The sequence below is a fragment of the Lemur catta genome, chromosome 6 (assembly GCF_020740605.2).
Source record: "Lemur catta isolate mLemCat1 chromosome 6, mLemCat1.pri, whole genome shotgun sequence".
In the NCBI taxonomy this organism is placed as follows: Eukaryota; Metazoa; Chordata; class Mammalia; order Primates; family Lemuridae; genus Lemur; species Lemur catta.
Genome location: NC_059133.1, coordinates 8,961,529 through 8,980,453, shown reverse-complemented (window position 1 = coordinate 8,980,453; position 18,925 = coordinate 8,961,529). Strand labels below are relative to the sequence as shown.

Here is an 18,925-nt window from a genome sequence, read left to right as displayed (position 1 = left end):
TTTTAGTGTGTGGGGACATGTCATTCTTGCAGGAGAGCATTCCAGCCTTCCCAGGCACTGACAGAAACCAACCTGAAACAGAAACAGTCTCTTTCTGCTCAAATTCCCCTGCCTTCCTGCTTCAGGTAGTTGGGACTAGCCAGGACCTGTCAGGGACCTAGTGGTTGGTGTGGGAATTTGTGCCTGAGTCAGCATAAGATGGACTTCTCTGGCTGGGAACGCAGCTTCTGAAGTCAAGCAGGAGGGCACTAAGGGTGGGAGCATATTTGGATGTCACAGTGATACGCATCTCCCCACCACCACTGGCACCTTAAGGGGCTAGAGCCAGGGACCCTAAACATCCTGTAGTAGGTGGGGTAGTTCTGCAGTGAAGGACTTTTGGACTTTTGGGTGAGCAAGGAAGCCAGCCATTGTGGAATGTGAGCAGAGGAATGCTATGATCCAACTGGCTTTTGGGAAGGAGGGCAGGAGAGGAGGTGAAGCAGCCAGATTCAAGATTGGACTTGAACGTGGAGCCCAGCAGTGTTTGCTGATGGTTTCAGGGTTTGAGACAATTCAAGAACAATCCTGTTTAAAGTCTCCAGGAGAAAAGGGGGCGGGGAATCACCCATATCTCACCTCCCTAACCCCATTTCCTTCAGGGAAGTTTTGTTCTGTTTTTCCTTTGAGCTACTGTTTAGTCAGATACATCCTTCAGGTTCTGGCTAAAATTCTTCCTCCTCAATGCCTTAACCAAATCTACCACGGGGGTACCCAAGTAAACGGTGCTGTCTCCTTGACGTTATCTCTTATAATCACTACAACAATTTTGTGAATTTTTGTGCTGAGTGTTGGATTAGAGAAGGACTGTCACTGAAGAGCAGAAATAGAAAGTTGTGTGGGCGTGAGGGAGTGAGCGCAGGATTAGAGGCAATAATCAGGAAGTCTTCCACTTTGGGTCCTAGCAAGGGGACACCTCTGCACAATGGCACAGGTACGGGTGAAGGGGCATCTTTTTAATGGTAGGGTTTTACAGTTTTTATAAGATTTTCAGAGAGAGTCATACCCCCTCCCCCAATTAAGAACTACTGTAGCACCAGTTTTAAATGCCAGGACTGAAACAGGCAGGTGGAAATCTTGGACTTAGGGACTGGGAATGGAGGAGCTCGGAGCCAAGGGATCTAGGACACCCCTCCCCCATCCAATGGCGGAGTTACTGTGGCTCCCGGCATGGGGCATCAGCCACTCACTTGCTAGCACCCTAACTTGTCCCCTTGTCCATTGACGTGACCTCTGGCCTGGCCTCAGTCTCACCATATGTCATCTTTGCTGTTGGACATTTCTCCTTGAAACCTTCAGTGATGCCACACTCCCCTGGTTTCCCTCCTCCCCTGACCTTTAAATGTCTGATTCCACAGGGCTGTGTTCTGTGTCTTCTGTGTCTTCTCACTCTGCCTTTTCTAGCTCATCTCATCTACTTCCAAACTTTTGAATACTCTGCATGGCATGATTCCCAAGATTTTCTCTTATCCCTTGGCAATTTTATAATTATTGAGAGAGTTCTTTTAGCCTTAAACATATTTTTTTAAGTCATGTATTGTTCTAATAAGCAAAATTAATTGGTTTTCCTAAAACTTCACATTAGCATTGTGAATTAGAATCCTTTCCACTTGGAGTCATCAGTGTGTGAGCTATCAACCTAAGATCGTCCTCTTTACCTTCAGCCGTGTTGGTCTTCTTGCATTTCTTTAGAGAACCCACAAAAGAACTAAAAGACATTGGCACCGGGTCTTAAGCTGCCCTCAAATTTATACAGAGCTAGTCTACTTAAAAAAAAACTTTTTAACACATTCAAAAAGCATAATTCATAAGTGTACAGCTTGATGAATTAGCCAAAATGAATGTACCCATGTACGTACCACCTGGGTCAAGAAATAGAACCTTACAGCATCCAGAGGCCACTCTCCTGCCCCTTTCCAAAAATCACTCCCCCTTCCTCCTCAAACGGAATCACTATCCTGACTTCTCACTATAGATTGTTTTGCTTGTTTTTGAACTTATATAATGGAATCATACAGTAGGTAAAGTTTTCTGACAGGAAAACTTTCTTATAGTCAGAGCTGCCCTGTCCAAAGATGGAAAGGCCTGAAGACTGTATCACGAGGAACTGTGAGCTCCCGTGCCCCACTGAAGTCTGTAAGCATAGGACAGAGACTCACTACCACAATGTCATGCATCAGGTAAGGATGTGAACTGTCTAATCCTGGGAGTCTCTGACTCCAGGGTCAGTTGGTTAAAAGTGTTTATCAAATTACCCTTGTATTAATAACTTGTGGGGCATGTTATAAAAAGCATTTACATCCACCATATAAGCAAAAAATGGAAATGTGGATAAACCTAATGCTGGGGAGAGTGTGGTGGAAGAGGATACTTCCATTTACTGTACTATTTTGAAAGTATGTCATTCTTTGGAGGGCAATTAGTTAAAACCTAGCAAAATTTTACACGGGCATGCTTTCTGACCAGCACAGCCACTTACAGAAATCCAGTCTCTAGAAATGCTTTGCAGCAACCTGGTACGGTGCCTCAATTTCCTCATTTCTTCTCTTTTTTTTTTTTTTGAGACAGAGTCTCATTTTGTTGCCCGGGCTAGAGTGAGTGCCGTGGCGTCAGCCTAGCTCACAGCAACCTCAAACTCCTGGGCTTAAGCGATCCTCCTGCCTCAGCCTCCCGAGTAGCTGGGACTACAGGCATGCGCCACCATGCCCGGCTAATTTTTTCTATATATATTTTTAGTTGTCCAGATAATTTATTTCTATTTTTAGTAGAGACGGGGTCTCGCTCAAGCTGGTCTCAAACTCCTGACCTCGAGCGATCCCCTTCCGCCTCAGCCTCCCAGAGGGCTAGGATTACAGGCGTGAGCCACCGCGCCAGGCCTAATTTCCTCATCTCTAAAATGGGGATAGCAGTGCCTACTTCAATGGGGTCGTTGTTGAGATTAAATGAGTACACACCACACAGAACCACACACACACCCACACCAGTATTAACTCTTACCTTTGTTTTAGTACACTGGGATGGTTTACTTGATGTTTTTCCAAAATACCAGTTGCTAATTTATTCCTACCAAATAATACACCCCCCTGGAAAATGACCCCAGGGAAGCTTGCTAAAATTCAGGTTTCTGGGCCCGCCCTAAACTCCCTGAACAGAATTACTGCGGAAGCGCCCCTCTGCCCTGGCAACTCTCCCTGCTGTTTCTTCCCACTGCAGTCCAGACGCCCAGGGAAGATGAGAGAAGGCCCTGCAGGGGTGCGGCCGCGGCCGGACAGGCTTCAGGGAGTTGGAGGACCTGCGGGCCAGAGGGCGCCACTGTCTCCGGCCCTTCGTGTCTCGCCTCCCGGAAGGGCGGCTCTGTCCGCCGGTAGGCAGCGCTCGTCTGCTCTCTTCCGCTTCCGGTGTCCGTCTACGACCATGGCTGCTGCCGCCGTTGCCGCTGGAGCTGGGGAACCCTTGTCCCCGGACGAATTGCTCCCGAAAGGCGACGTGGAGAAGACTGAAGAGGAGCTGGAAGAGGACGACGACGACGAGGTGCTAGGGCCCTGCGGGGTGCAGGGCGGGGAGCAGGCCCGCGGGTGTGGGCTCCGCGCGCTCCGCGTGCTGCGAGATCGGGGCAAAGGCGGCTCTGCGGGAGGCGGGGTTGGGGCCCCGCTGGGCCCGGGGGTGCCCTAGCTCCAGGGGAGGGGTCGGCGTCTCCCGGCGCCGAAGCGGGGCCAGGAGTAAATGCCGCTGCTTCTGCCAAGACCTGCTCCTCTTCCACGACAGCTAGATGAGACCTTGTCGGAGAGACTCTGGGGTCTGACGGAGATGTTCCCGGAGAGGGTCCGGTCCGCGGCCGGGGCCACTTTTGATCTCTCCCTCTTTGTGGCTCAAAAAATGTACAGGTAAGGAGCGAGGGTAAAGACACTGGGAATGTACATGGGGTGACTGGCACTGTGAAAAAACACGGGTTTATGAACAGCAGACCTGAGTTCGAGTGACCTTGGGCTGGTTGTGCCCTAACCTTTCTGAATTTCCATTTCTTCTTCTGTAAAATGGGGGTTCCACCTGGCAAGATGGTTGTGGGCATCATTTCAGATCATCTGAGCTGATGAATGTGTAAGCTGCTTTGTAAGAACTCAGGAGAATGCTGAGTTCTGCTATCACTAGATTATACAGCTACTAGTACTGCTCCTCCTCTTTTAGGAGTTTGATGCAAGAAGTGGGTAGAATATGTTTATCAAAAACACTGGAGTACATAGCGTGAGAGGTTTGGTTACTGGTTTGTTCTTTTTGTTCTTGCCTGTTTTTGTTTGCATCTCTCTGTGCTCACCCTCCCTCTGCAGGTTTTCCAGGGCAGCCTTGTGGATTGGGACCACTTCCTTTATGATCCTGGTTCTTCCTGTTGTCTTTGAGACTGAGAAGTTGCAAATGGAGCAACAGCAGCAACTGCAGCAGCGGCAGGTAAGCCCAGACCCTGGGATTTTTTTGCCTTTGGTGGAGACATGAGTTATTTCTCCAGCACCTGAGTAGACCAGTGGCTGACATGTGGGTAGGGATTGGGATCAGGCCTGTGCTCTTTCAGGTGCCCGACTGTGCTCTCAGCATTGTTTTTGTTGACCTTGTCTGACCCATCAGATATGAAAATGAGATTCTTGGGCCTGTACAATACCTTACACTCCTCCTTTTCTTTTCCAGATACTTCTAGGGCCTAACACAGGGCTGTCCGGAGGAATGCCAGGGGCTCTACCTTCACTTCCTGGGAAGATCTAGATTGTTTCTGCTATATTTGAGCTGTGTTGGTGGGAGAAATTTGAAATTCAGTAGTATTTGAACTGCTATTATTTGGATTTTTTTTTTTTTTAAACTTTGGCACACTGATCTGTCTAAACCTGGGGGTGGGGAGATTCTCCCCACATTGTCTCACAGAAAGTCTGTCAGCTTGCAGCTGTGCCCTCCACACTATTCTGACTTATTTCTTCTGTCCTCACTCTGATACCAGAGTGCAACCATGCAGGTGGTTATTCCAGCTCTGGCCACTCACTCCTTTCACTGAACTGCTCCTAACTGCAAGATCTCACTATCCCATTGCGGGGTAGGAACTGATGCCAGTGAGAGGGATGTATCCCTGACCATTAACGACATTTTTTTTTTCTTTTAAAGAATGGCAATGTCAGGGAGGGACATGAACACAATATGAAACAGGCAGAACACATTACAACTGTAGTGTAAAGTGGCCACTATGAATCCCTGTACATGCTGGAGAGGAGGAAGGCCAGCTGCAGCTTCAGCCACAGGATGGGGACTGTGGAGGACAGAGCAGGAGCTCATTTCCTCTGCACATTTTGGCTATTAGACCTGTATTTAAAAAAAAAAAAACAAAAAAAAAACCAGTGCTCACTTTTTGTATTTAATATTAAAAATGATTCCAACTGAAAGTGTCATACATGTGCTTATGATAAGTACCTCCAAATTATTTAGACCATTTTAGAAAGTCAAAGACACATGCTGCCCCTCACACTTTCTATCTGAACCAGCACCTCCATATTAACACTGATTCACCCCATAGGCCCAAGTTTCCAAAAGTGAGAAAGAAAATTCATTTTTGGCCAAGTATCTCTTAATAGCAGTCTTTGCCTTTAATTCAGGCAATGGCTTTCACACCCACCATCCTAAAACAAAGGACTGGGCCCTTGTATTTGTACACAGTCTACAATGAGATTGTACTGTTACAAAGCATGTGTAAGGAATAACACAATGCTGATTTCTAGTCTGGGGGATGGGAGAGGAGTTGCAAATTGAACATTTTGTGACCCAGGTTTTTTTTAAAGGGATTGCTGAGATGAGCCACAGATGATGAATCTAACTGTAGCCCTGTCTTTGAACTTTGCAGTGTTTCTTTTTTATTTTTGGAAGACAGTCTTGCTCTGTCACCCAGGCTGGAGTATAGTGGTGCAATCATAGTTCACTGTAACCTCAATCTCCTGGGCTTAAGCGATCTTCCTGCCTCAGCGTCCCCAATAACTAGGACTATAGGCAGTGCACCACCACACCCAGCTAATTTTATTTCTTTTGTAGTGACAGGGTCTCGCTATGTTGCCCAGGCTCAGTTTTTCCATTTAACATACATTTTTATTGATCATTGTGCTAATATGGTACTAAACCTTTTATGTGGATTATTTATCAGAACAGTACTATACAATTTTGGAGGCAGTATTCCAATTTTAGAGAGGAAGAAACAGCCACAGAAAAGTTAATTGTACAATGTTGCACGGTAAGTGCTGGACCTCAGTTCAAACCCAGGCAGTCTGATTATATAGAACGTGGCTGTGTACTCTGGATGCTGAGACCTCAGTTCAAACCCAGGCAGTCTGATTATATAGAACGTGGCTGTGTACTCTGGATGCTGAGACTGGGTTTAGCCCCTGATCTTTCTTTCACTTGTTAAACTAGGAAGAAATACCAGTCACTAGCCAGTGTAGTAAAAACTAATACTTACTTAGGTGGGTTTAAATTGTCAAGCCTAATTTTTGTAAATTAAGATAAATTGGAAAATGCCTCAGGCATCTTTTGAACCAAGTCCCACTTAAGTGAATATTTTGTCTGAATTTAGGTGAGAGCTTTGATCAAAACACAATATGGCTCTAAAAAATGACAGGATGGTGATTAGTTTCTTTTAAACCAGCATTATACTAAGGTGTCTTTTCTTTATAAATTACAGAATGCAGGCAGACAGACAAGGAGATTTATATATGGAGTTTTCCATTTTTAATATTTGGTTAAACAAAATACATCTTTTGTAAACAAACCCAGCACAAGGCCAACAAAAAAAGGGAATAAAAGCAAGAAAAACGAAAAGCCTAGGGTTGCCCCTTCCTGGGCATCAGGGTCAGGCGTGCTCCCTTCCTAAAGGAAGTGGGGCTTTCTGCCCTCGGGCATCAGCACGGGTCCCTGCTCCTAAGCACCGGAATTGGATATGAACAGAGAAACCAGCCCTGAAATGTTTAAGTGTCTTTGCGTATCCCATTGGCTCATGGACTCCAAGTGCATGAGGACTCCTTTTGAAGTGCCATTTGCACAGGCCCAAGCAGATACGTGGAGAGGAGTTTCCTCCCCTTCCCAGGAAATGGCTTGCTACCAGACAGTGCCAATGGACCCAAGGTCCTACTGTGCCAATTAGCAATGTTGGCTCTAACTTCTGGCTGGTGGTGGCTGGAATGTCACTGTGCAGGAGTAAAGAGCTCCCTGTGGTGCCAAGCAGGTCTGGTATAGAAAATGGTGCAGAAGAGACTGCGGCCAGTTGCTGAGGGAATAATGCAGTAGCCGCTCGGTGGCTTCTGTTACTCAGCGTAAAAAATGGCCTTGTTGGATTGAAGATACATGTGCAGAAAAGTGCTGGTGTAAACATGCACTCCAGTCACAGTGGGGAGAAAGCCTCAGCTTCACCCCGATAAGCTTGCTCAGGATCGGCATGCAAGCCCCAGGCCGGCTTTGCTGCTGGAGACATATCTGGCCAGTGGAGCAGCTCTCAGACCTGCCAAGACCATTGATCTTTAAGGGCTAGTGGGTCATCCCTGCCTGCCCACCTGAATGGGGCAACCACAACCACGTTGGTGACACGTGTGTGGTATATTTATTTCCCCTCTTTCTCTTATTTTCCAAAGTTACGGAAGAAAAGTGGCCTACAACTATTTCAAGAGGTAGGGGATGGGTCAATCCTCAGCTGATTTGTAAAGGAAACTACATGAAGATGACAAACCCAGGTCCTAAGACAATGCACATAACCACCCAATTTGAGGAATCTGTGTGTCACTATAGTGACTTGGACTCTGAGGCTAGGATGTCTACTCATTCTGGCTGCTCTTAAACTCTGAGAGGCTTATCTTCACAATACCTTCCTTACCCAACTCTGTCCCAAACTAGTGAAGTTTCATGTCAAAGGCGGACTTATTTTTTTCTTATTTTGCCAGAATGGGTCAACTGGGAAAATTGCTCTTTGCCTTGTCTTTTGCCCCAGAACCTCCCAAATCAATGTAGTGAAACAGTAGAGACAAAACTGGAGTGAAGAAAGCAAGCCACCCCAGGCCTGTCCCTGTTGGGCTTTCGCCACATCCTCTTAGGTATCCATCTCACCTCTGTCACACTAGAATGTTGTGGGATTCAACCACATGACTTGGAATAAGAGAGCTTTTCATTATAAAACTCTCAGGCTGGCCATAAACTGGAGGTGAGAGAAAACAGCGTGTACCACTAATAGGGTTTTGGAGATGGTTTCCTGAGAGACATTTATGCTCTGGGTCCTTTAAGCCAGTCACATGGGCTTTATGTATACTGAGTCTTCAGACCCCCTGGTGTGACAAGAGGGGAGAGTGGAGGCATCTCCAGGTGAGTCTGGAGCAGCAGTGACACTCCAGCAGAATTTGTGTCAAATCCTCATAGAAAGCGGTAACGAGCCAGGACCCCCCCCACCCTTGCTTTCTCCTCTCTTTTAAATAAAACAGGGGTTTGTGATTGCTGGCCTTAAGAGTGTACAGAGCTCCTACCTTCCTTTCCCAGGAACAAAACATTGGGTGGTTCTTGTAACAGTCCATGCATCTGTCCTATTGCACTGTCAAATCTGAAGGGGAAAACCCGATGAGATGTTTGGGGAAGTGGCAAGGGCAGACCCACAGCAGAGGCCACAGCACATCACAGAGGACTGAAGGGGCTGAGGCAAGGGCAAGGTTGGGCAGAACCATGTTACACATCAGTCCTCCAACTCTGATGGGCCTCCACTGCTTCTGGTACCACCAGCAGGAGTTCACAGTTCTTTCCTCGCAAATGATGTTTTAGAAATTTCCTACAGAAAAAGGAATAGATAAGAGAAAATGAAATGCTGGTGAACTGCAAATTCCAGTCTTGGGGCCACATGGTCACCAGAAACCTATTTATACCCTTGACCGTCCTAAAAACATACTAGTTAGTAGTGAACTGTTCTTGGAAGTTTCCATAATTGGTTACCTCTCAATCTGTCCAGTTAAAATTCCAATGTGAATTTTTGCTCATCCTCATACGTTACTGCCAACCTTAGCTGGTTCTAGGAAAACAGAATCCAATGTATTCTAAAGGACTTCAAATTGTTTTTTTTTTTTTAAAAAAAATTCTTCCTTGGTCCCAGGGAAAATTTTTTTTTTAAGAGACAAAGTCTTGCTCTGTCACCCAGGCTGGAGCATAGTGGCATAATCATAGTTCACTGCAGCCTGAAACTCCTGGGCTCAAGTGATCCTCCTGCCTCAGCTTCCTGAGTAGCTGGGACTACAGGTATGTGCCACCATGCCTGGCTGATTTTTCTTATTTTTTGTAGAGACAGGGTCTTGCTCTGTTGCCCATGCTGGTCTTGAACTCCGGGGCTCAAGCAATCCTCCTGCCTTGGGCTCCCAAAGTTGCTAGATTACAGGTGTGAGCCACTGCACCCAGCCAGTCCGAGGGAAATTAGCCCTCTCTGGCCTGAATGTCTTCCTTTCTCTGAACTGGCAACTATGCTGTCACAGTTGTCTATGGAGAGAATGTTATAATGCCAGCCCCACCAGAATAGAAGGCCGGGATCCTAGGATGTGGAAATTCCCTACCAAAGGGACTTGAAAGTCCTGATGGGCCATCAAAGATTAAGGTCTTTCAAGTATAAGACCCCATGATTCTAAGTAAGGCAGGGAGAGGATCCCAGGCCATAAGGATTTCATTTCCTTTGTCAAATAACCAATGATGAACTCAACTTCTACAACATACCAAATTAAGGAGCCCAGCGCCTTAGCCATCACAGGTGGCAATTACCTGAGCTCACTCTCGCCTCCAATCCACTCGGGCATCTTGAGTTTGGAGTCGAGGTTATAGTAGGCCCCTCCCACCTCTCGAACACAGATCCAGTGCTGCCTTTTGAGAGGCAACTTCAGTGGACCCCAGCATAGGCTGGAGGGCAGATTCATGATGAAGCCCATGACGTTAGTAAGAGCAATGACACTGACATCCCTGCAGGAGAGAAATGGTGTCAACCAACTTCCCAAGGTTCCCTAGCTATAATACCACAACTGGCCACCTGCCCACTTATGCCATGAGCCCCAGTACTAAAGCCTTGCAGCACGACCCCCATGCCGTTCTCCACCAAGTCAAGCCTGCTTCAGATTACCTGCGCTTGTCCCACCAAACAGCTTCGTAGCCTTTGGTTTGAAGTGCTGCCATGATGACATTCACGTCGTAGTTTCCATTTCCCAGCATGCTCTTCTTGTGAGGTGTCACCATGGTGTTTGGAGACAGCCTACAAAGGTGAAAAGAGAAGGCTGAGACCTGGTCAGCCTGACCCATCCTGGCCCTGCTCTACCAGGACAGGACAGCACTTTACACCACTGCCCCTCGAGGCTCATCCCCTCGTTCAGGTGCAACTTCACAGTTTCTACCGAAGTATTTTGTCAGTGTTCCACAAAGGAGTCCCACTTATGAAATCCCCAGCCTACGGCAGGCTTGTTTCTAGTGCTCATATTCCTGCTTTGATAAAAGCCTTTTTTTTTTTCTTTTTTCATGCTGTCCTTTAGAGCAAAAAAAGCCCTTTTTTAAAAACACTGGAAAACAGTATTTGGTATTTTCATTTGCATGGATAGTAATTGTTGTTACTCTCGTTTTTTTACAGTTTAAGTTCTTGCTATTTAAGGCCTGCACACTTGGTAATCATTAATCATTAAATACTCAAAGGCATACAGGGGGGCCCAGGGCTCAGCAGGTAGCATGTATGAAGTGGGGCCAAATGTAAGGCAATAAAAGTGGTAAGGCCTGTGTGAAACTGGAATGCATGACCCACCTGAAGGCATTCCAAATGTGTGGGTGTACTACTTGAATTTTTTAAAAAATTAAAACAATAAATCAAACACACGAAATTTTTGTGCCGCACAGACAAAACCCAGCTGCAGTCTCAGTTTGCCCACCTGGCTTTAAGCCATTTTTTTGCCAGGTCCCGTTAGCTACTCCATTTCAAGATGAGGTCTTTGCCAAAGGCATTTCCAATCCTATTATTTTGCTTTCATAGGCTTATCAGGCCAGGAGCTGAGGAAAGGCCATTTGAAGGAAGGGTCAGCATGCCTTTGACCTCCTGTGAAGGGGAGGAGGGGAGGTGTGGTGAGTTCCTCAAGACAAAAAGCATATGTCCAGGAGGCTGCTAGATGCCACCCCCAGAAGAGAATCAAGACTTTAGGCCAAGGATGTTGACTCTAAAAACTTACGTAATCTTATAAAGTTTTCTTTAACTTATCTATACACTCCAACCATACCGATAGTTTTCAAAGGTAAAACATACCCTGCCACTGCTTAAAACCCTCCAGTCTCACCCAAAGCACTTAAATACACACTAAACTATTTCCTCTGGCCTGATCCTGCATCTCATCTCACACCTCTCATCACACTGACCTTTCTGTTCCTTGAATACACAAAGCTCTTTCTTACTCTGCACTCATTCACTGTTCCTGCGGTCCCTGCTGTCTGGAACATTCTTTCTGTGAGATCTTCACTTGGTTTGTTCCTCATTAGGAGCCTCAAATGTTACTGCCAGAGAGGCCTTTTCTGACCACCCAACCTTACGTTTCTCCCAGTCACTTCCTCTTATAGCAACCTGCTTTGATTTAATTACAGCTCCTGTCACTACCAGGCATGATTTTTCCCATCTGTTTTTCCCCACCAGACTGACAGCAAGGGCCTTGACCATCCTGTTAACACTATACTGCTAGGTCCTGAAGAGTACCTGGCACATGACAACTGCTCAAGGAATGTTTGCTGAAATGTTCTCCGTGTTTATTTTGGTTATCCTATCTTTCCCTATAAATATTAGTAGACAACCCTTAAAATTAAAAGGGCTTACATGCTTATCTCCAGGGCTAGCAAAGAAATCTGCAGTCAAACTTTATCTGTAGTAATAACTACCATTTATTGAAAACCTCTGTGCCAAGCCCTAGGGTAGATGCTTTAGTATTTCATTTAGTTGTCATAACAAACCTATGAGAGTATGAATTATTTCTACTTTATAGGTCAAAAAAACTGAGGTTTGGTGATTTTAACTGACTTGCCCTTGACTACTTACAAGTGACAGAACTAGGACTCAAACTCAGGTTCATCTGAATCCAGTTATGCTGTCTTATAGGGAGGACCCACGAATCAGAGTGGGAGGTGGTGGCAGGTTGAGAAGAGGAGAGGCCAGCTGAATCCCTGAGGCCTGGGGCTAAAACACTGCTTAACAGGGCACTTGGATTCACTGAGAAAGCATATGAAAGAGGGCCTACCTCAAGACACAGCTGGTTCCTTTCCCTTCACCAATTAGTCAATAGCCTTCCATTATTTTCAGTGAAGTCTCTGACCAGTACATGAATGAAGGCTCCAACAAAGAAAATGCTGAGTCTTCCACCTTTGTTACCATCTAACTCCCTGCCAGGCTCAAACCTTAGAGTGGCACTTTTCCAAGGATGCTCCTGGAGATACCAGTTCCACGCTCACTGACAGAGCACCACTGACAGAGCATCCCGGAAGGCATCCAGTACAGTAACTGGCTGGGTGAACCAAGTAGGTAAAACAGGTTCCCTGCAGGGATTCTTAGAGTCCTTAATATGCTAATTTTCACCTTGAGTCTCAAGGAAGGGGTGTACAATATGCTTCAGTCCCCAACCATATGTGACCACACATTTGTTTTGAGGGACATCTCACATGACTAGTGTTCCAAAGCTCTCTCTTCCCTGTCCTTCATCTTCTACCTCAGATTCAAATCCCTTCCTATCTATTCTCACTACCTCTCCCTTCATCGGAGGCCCCTCGCCTCACACCTGGACTTTTGAAACAGGCTCCTAAATTGATCTCCTTGCTTCCAAACTCTCCTTCCATCACCAATTCAGCCTCTATGTTCCTGCTGTGTTCACCAAGGCATCATTTTGCTCACCCTTATACAGGAACTGATGAGACAGCCAACTGCCTGGTTGGCCAACTATAAACCTCCCAGCCCATTGGCTGGCTGTTGCCCTCGATGGGCTTAGTGCACATTAGCTGCCAGGACTATGTGGCCTCTATTCTTCCATCCTATTTCCTGTTCCAAGCCAAATCTTAAAGCTTCCTCAAGCTCAATCTCACACCCTATCTCTTTCAAGGAATCTTTCCTGGCTCCTCTGTGACAAAGGAGGATACTGGGAGGACAGCACATATCTGAGTTCATGTCCTAGCATCATCAACACTAATTGTGAGATTTAATCTCCATGCCTGTTACCTCATCTGTAAAAATGGGAATGATTCCTACCTTATAGGACCTTTAAAGAATTCAGTTATTTATATATGCTTCAAGGACCAAACAGTAAGTCCCCGAAGCAAAGAGGATGGCTCATGTATGCTGTATCCCTCACAGCTAGGCAGTGGCAACTCAACAAACACGTGTTGGCCAAGTCAATCAGGACAGGAAATGCTGAGAATGGCTTCCATCACATTCTAGGGTGGTCTTTTGAATAAGTGGGGCTCATTCAGTACACCGACCACACCAGTTCTTGCTTTTACTTTAACAAGAATCAAGTGCCCACCGTTGTTAGCTGCTTTTCTGGGCTTTATCACCAAATCCACCCAACAATCTTGAGAATTGTAAATAAGGAAGCCTAGGTGCAAAGATTGTAGTGACTCGCACAGTCAGGCACAGCTGGGGAGTGGCAGAGCTAGGATTCAACCTCTAAGCCTAAGGCAACCCTGAACAGTCCCCTAGCTATTTCACACTGGTCCCACTGAACTCCATGGGGTCCTGTTCTGATTCCAATGGAGAGTTTTCTCGAGACCCTTTGGCAAACCAGTCAGGACTGTCTCAATGATTTCCACAGATATTCTGTGCTCTTAAGTGAGCCTCTCATTTTTGTCATCACAGCCAGAGGTTAGACCCATGAGATCTGAAGTGATCTAAAAGTGAAAAGATGGGCTCTAGTCCAGGTCTCCACTTCTGTCTATGCCCTCAGATAAGTCCCTGGTCCTCTCCTGCAGTTACCACTGTGTCTGGCTATGGTGATGGTTTTGAATTTTAAAGAAAAGGGAGATGAGAAGATATTCCATCAAGATTCTTTTTCTCCCCTAATTCTTTCTTTTCTTTTTATTGCGTCTGAAGAGATGTGACATTAGAAAATATGGCTCAGAACTTCCTGATATGTTTCTAAATAAAGCATGGATTATAGGGCCAGGCACACAGAAGTACTCTGTAAGTGTTAGTTATTATTATGTTTGCCTGGCCCTTGGACGAGATAATTCAATGGTCTAGAGAGTAATACTCAACAACACCTTTTCTCAATTTATAGTTACCATACTTTTAAATGTGGCTCCTTCAACTGGCTCAGGGACCTTGTAATGGAGAGGCAGGAATATTTACTCTCTGTGGCAGAGAATGCTGGTTGTTCACCAGTATTTCTAATCTCTTTGTCCCTTCCAACTTTCATTAGATTTTTTTCCCCTGGTACCAAGCTAGTTTTCATCTAGTTAGATCTTAATAGCTATTCTATTTGGGATAGGAATGCATAGCTAGCTGCAAGAATATCTGATCACTGAAAAATTGGGATGAGTCTAGTGAAAAGGTTTCAGGCCCGAACATTTTCAAAATAATCTAGCAAAGCTGCTAGTATATTGACTTCTGTGTCCATTTTTTTCAAAGCTTAAGACACACAGTATATGATAAAATGTATGAGGTCAAATATCCACATCTATATACATAAACACTGAGGACATTTGCCCAGTTTCTCTAATCATTTCTCCAATTTCACAGGCTGAAACAGATCCTTTTCAAACAAATGACCTCTTTTTGCAGATGTTACCACTATGTTCTAATCCTGGACCAAGCTTCTATCATACCTGACTCCTCTCTTCCCTGTCCTTGCTGCTGAATCATCAGCTTAGCTCTTTCTAAGTTCCTATTCATTTCTTTTCCAAGCATGAGTCATCTCATATCCACAACTCAACTGAAACTCCACCCTGCTTTTGTATTTCTCTTATCTGGCTTAAATTCAACTGTTAGGATGAACTTCCTCTTAACAAATAGAGCTTACCAACATTTCTCTCCCATTTCTACCATTCCTTAGCCACATCTTCAAAACAGCATAAGATCAAAATAGAGCATCTCTTCACTTTTAAATTGCTCTGAATGCCACAGTTCTAACTTTACTTAAATTTGTTCTCAAGGCCTAGGTCACACCATAGCTCTGAGCTGTGCTTCTCAGAGGCTGCGGCCTGTTCAACTTGTTTTCTCTATGGTGTCTAGCAGTGCCTGGCACTCTGCAGGCAGCTAGTCAATGTTTGTTTAAAAAATTCCATCTTCTCTCCCTTTGCTTTTTTCTCTGGCTTCCTTTCACACTTTTTTTGTTGTTGTTGTTCCTACCTATCCATACAGCCTTTCCACATAAAATATACAGAATCCCACATGTGGAGTGGGGACAGAGTACATTCTATTAGGTATTGATGTTTGCTTTTACTTTGAGGTGGATCTTTATGTTGTGCTGATAGGGAATTAAGGACTGCAATACAATTTGCTAAAGCTTTAAAAGGAATAGGACTGCGGTTCCATGTGGGTTTTTAGCAAATATTTAGCATTCTTTCATTCAGGAAAACACAGCTGAAAGATTCCTGCTACTATCCATAAATACTTGATGATCACAGGCCAGATCTTCAGTCCTGGCCCAGCATACTAGCAGGGGAACAGCTGCTGCTGATCCAACAGCTCTGGAGAGCCTTCCCAGCACTCAGGAAGCAGCAGAGTAGTTGCACAGGCAGGCCCTAGAGTCACAAAGCTTGGGGCCAAATCCTGCCATCAACAGCTCTGAACTCTGTGCCATGATTTCCTCATCTGGAAAAAAGGGAAATGAACAGAAGCTACCGCATAAGATCAGTGTGAGGTCTGAATTAACACAAAGAAGACACTCAGAACAGTGCTTTGCGCAAAGTGTTCATGTGTGTTAGTGATCTCATCACGATTATGCCCTTAGTCAGACCAGGGGCCAAATTTATACAAGTAAAAACTTTTCTGAGTTTGGATACACACAATCTTCAATCAACATTTATTTACTAGTGGGTGAAACCAGGCAAATCACTTAAACTGAATCCTAGTTTCCTTAGATCATCATTGACAAGGTTGTTGCAAGACCGTAAGTACATATTACAGAGTACCTAGTACATTTCTTACTGTGTCCTTTCCTTTTTCCTAGTTTTAGATTAGGAAATGATTTGCAAATAAGAAATATTAATGGCTGGCCAAAATGAAGAGGTCTAATGGACAGGGTCCTCCTTTCCACCGCATAACTTGATCTGAGACAAATTTCCTGAAAAGTCAACTCTACTTGATGTCAGATAATGGCCACGGCCATGATGCAAATGACATATTCATCCTGCTAAGGCATTACTCTGGTTATTACTGGCACAGGAAAATAATTACTCTCATCATAGTTTTGTCAGCATACTGGGATTAACATTCTTTTAAGAGAAGACCTACTATGGTTCTTTCAGGGTAAATGGTCCACACCTACGTTTCACAAATCGCCCAAATAGGTTGCTTCCAGCTGTAATTCAGGTTCGGGTGTGGCAATGAGTTCATCCCCAAATGGAAGGAGTCAAAAAAGTATCTTCTGGAACTGCCAATATGCACTGCTGAAGCATTTTTGACCTTTCTCTACACTGAGAACTGAGCAGGCCTAACCCTTTCCAGTTGGGGTGATCAGACAGACTCACTGCCTAAGTTACTATGGACTGCAGATGTGCTGCTGTGTCCATTCAGACACTATAGAACTAATCCTCAAAACCTTTGATAAAACAATTTTAGAAAATCAAAGAGAAAAAAAGCTGAACTATCACCCTGTAGGGTGGCATTTGTTTTAAGCAGATGAGAAAGGCCATCTTGAATAAAGCAGAAAGGGATCTGTGGTCAGCTTCAAAGCATAACTTTGCCATTTAGAAGCTATTTGGACATATTATCTGACCTCTCCACCTGCTTCTCTGTCAGTAAAACAGACAGTGAAATGAATGTTGAGAGGGCTACACAAAGCAATATATGAAGAGCACCAGGGCCAGCACATGGCCTCACTGAAAAGCTGAGCGCTATGTATGTATCTTTCCTGTGGTACCCACCATGGTCTACCTTTGATGACAGGTGACCGAATGTGTACATATCTTGTCCCCATTCTAGACTGTAAACTCCTTGGTGGCAGGACTTGAGAGCCATGATAGCTTTGTGGTCAACAGCAGAGATACAAAGAAGAATTCAACCCTGGCTCCAAATCTTGTTATGTTACCTTGGGCAAATTACTGAACTACTGGTGAGTCCTGTCTTCATCTGCAAAACGAAAATAACACTTGTAACATATATTCCAGGGGCTTGTTGAGCACATCACTTGAGATAACACAACTGAGGCTATTAGCACTGTGCCTAGCCCACAGTAAGTGCCCAATAAATGGTAGTGATTATTATCTTTCCCATTCCTGTGTGCCTTATACCTGCTAACAGCATCTAGCTAATACCTGCAGATTTAAAGGCTTCTGTAGCTAAGACACTGTCCCACCCACAGAAATCCAGAAATACCAAGAACTATCAAGATGCCAAGGAGAAGGGGTCCCCTACCTCTGAAAAATCTCTTGAAGCGTTTCCCGGGTGAAGGCATTGCTGTCCTGGAAGACGTTATTGAGAGCATGGAGGGCACAAAGCTCCCTGCGCTGTTTCTCATGGTAGATTTGTGGAGGTGCTGCCTGGGGCAGCTCCAATGATTCAGATTTGGCCTTGTCTCCTTTCCATGGCACGCAACTCATGTTTTTTGTTTTAGGTTCCAGAGAGGGCTAAAAACACCCGACTCTTCCCTCCTGAGGAAGAATGTAAGCTTCTCAGCCTTTCCAAAATTCCTGAGGTCCACCTTATTCGCTGGTGTCCATAATTTATGCTTTGTCACTGGGAGAAAAGGTTGGAATCAAAAGGGGGAAAAACCCACCTCTTCTCTCTTCTCAATAGAAAAATAACTTTTAGATTGATTTATTTCGCCACCACTGACAAAGTGTAGAATTTTTAAAAAATCATAAAATGTAAGACCTTGTTTCCTTTTCCCCACCCTCCCCTCCCACCCCCCTCCAAAAAACCCACGATTTTTCCTGCTGTATTTTCCTCTTTGCAAATGCCAACCAGGCCTCAACGCAGGGGGACCGAACGGAATCGGTCACACCGTTCCTTTTCTTCCATTTCTTTCGAACCACGACGCCACTGACTCAGGAGACAAGGCCTAGGACGGTAGTGGATAAGACGCACAATCCGAGCGGCTAGCGAGGACCGGCCAGCGTGGGATCGCGGGCCGCGCCGGGGCCAAGGGGGCAGCCCTCCATCCCCTCGAGTGCGGTGGGGCTCCGCAGGGCGCGGGCCAAGGCGGGCACGGCTCCCTCGAAGGCGCGGACTGTCGCCCTCTCACCACGGCCCTGCGGAAACAACTCCGGTCAGCAGCGCCGGGCGGGCGGGCCGCGGCGAAGCACCGGGCTGGCTGGGGAAGTGGCGCGGCGGGTCAAGCCCCTGCCGGAGGGAAGGTTCTGCGCGGCAACGGGCAGGCCCGGGAGGGGTGGGGCCGGACAATTCGCCTCGCCCTCCGCGGCCTGGGCCCACGCGGCTCGCCGCCCCCACCCAACCTTCCCGCCCGTCACGTGAGTGCAAGCCCAGGCGCCTTCCCGCCGCCCCTTACCCCAGCCCCCCGCGCCGCCGACCGCCCCCTCACCGCCGCGGGCCGCCACCTGGAGCTGCGGGCCGCCACCTGGGCCGCGCGCGGGCAGGCGGGCGCGCGCACCTGAGTCCGACGTCAGCGGCCCTCGCCCGGCGCGTGCTCCGGAAACGCCCTCCCGCGCCGTCCCGGCTCCTCCCCGCCGCGGCGTCACGCCT

The 18,925-nt window shown here is 46.2% G+C and overlaps 2 protein-coding genes across 4 annotated transcripts; one reads left to right on the top strand and one right to left on the bottom strand.

Annotated features, from left to right (window-relative positions):
- The first annotated feature begins 3,388 nt into the window (after positions 1 to 3,388).
- Positions 3,389 to 4,859, top strand: TOMM22 (translocase of outer mitochondrial membrane 22). Its single transcript, XM_045552851.1, has 4 exons — positions 3,389 to 3,570; positions 3,805 to 3,923; positions 4,365 to 4,482; positions 4,717 to 4,859. The coding sequence occupies exons 1-4, from the start codon at positions 3,454 to 3,456 to the stop codon at positions 4,789 to 4,791; spliced, it is 429 nt and encodes a 142-aa protein (XP_045408807.1). The 5' UTR covers positions 3,389 to 3,453; the 3' UTR covers positions 4,792 to 4,859.
- Positions 4,860 to 6,759: 1,900 nt separating this feature from the next.
- JOSD1 (Josephin domain containing 1) lies at positions 6,760 to 18,898 on the bottom strand. Of its 3 annotated transcripts, XM_045552850.1 has the most exons (6): positions 18,781 to 18,854; positions 18,149 to 18,474; positions 17,639 to 17,959; positions 10,181 to 10,309; positions 9,829 to 10,023; positions 6,760 to 8,857 (listed from the first exon to the last, which is right to left on the bottom strand). In XM_045552850.1, exons 3-6 carry the CDS (start codon positions 17,821 to 17,823, stop codon positions 8,758 to 8,760), a joined length of 609 nt encoding a protein of 202 aa, XP_045408806.1. In that variant the 5' UTR covers positions 17,824 to 17,959; positions 18,149 to 18,474; positions 18,781 to 18,854; the 3' UTR covers positions 6,760 to 8,757. The 3 variants fall into 3 exon arrangements, with proteins under 3 accessions (XP_045408806.1, XP_045408805.1, XP_045408804.1); XM_045552849.1 differs by having other exon boundaries at positions 17,639 to 18,474; positions 18,834 to 18,898; XM_045552848.1 differs by having other exon boundaries at positions 17,639 to 18,474; positions 18,765 to 18,818.
- Positions 18,899 to 18,925: the final 27 nt, after the last annotated feature.

Excerpts from the sequence above, each read along its gene's own strand:
- TOMM22 (XM_045552851.1), top strand. The coding sequence starts at position 3,454 with ATGGCTGCTGCCGCCGTTGCCGCTGGAGCTGGGGAACCCTTGTCCCCG. Across the intron at positions 3,571-3,804 it reads AAGAGGACGACGACGACGAG|CTAGATGAGACCTTGTCGGA; the intron begins GTGCTAGGGCCC and ends CTTCCACGACAG. Across the intron at positions 3,924-4,364 it reads GTGGCTCAAAAAATGTACAG|GTTTTCCAGGGCAGCCTTGT; the intron begins GTAAGGAGCGAG and ends CTCCCTCTGCAG.
- JOSD1 (XM_045552849.1), bottom strand. The coding sequence starts at position 17,823 with ATGAGTTGCGTGCCATGGAAAGGAGACAAGGCCAAATCTGAATCATTG. Across the intron at positions 10,310-17,638 it reads CTTCAAGAGATTTTTCAGAG|GCTGTCTCCAAACACCATGG; the intron begins GTAGGGGACCCC and ends TCACCTTTGTAG. Across the intron at positions 8,858-9,828 it reads GGAGGCGAGAGTGAGCTCAG|GAAATTTCTAAAACATCATT; the intron begins GTAATTGCCACC and ends CTTTTTCTGTAG.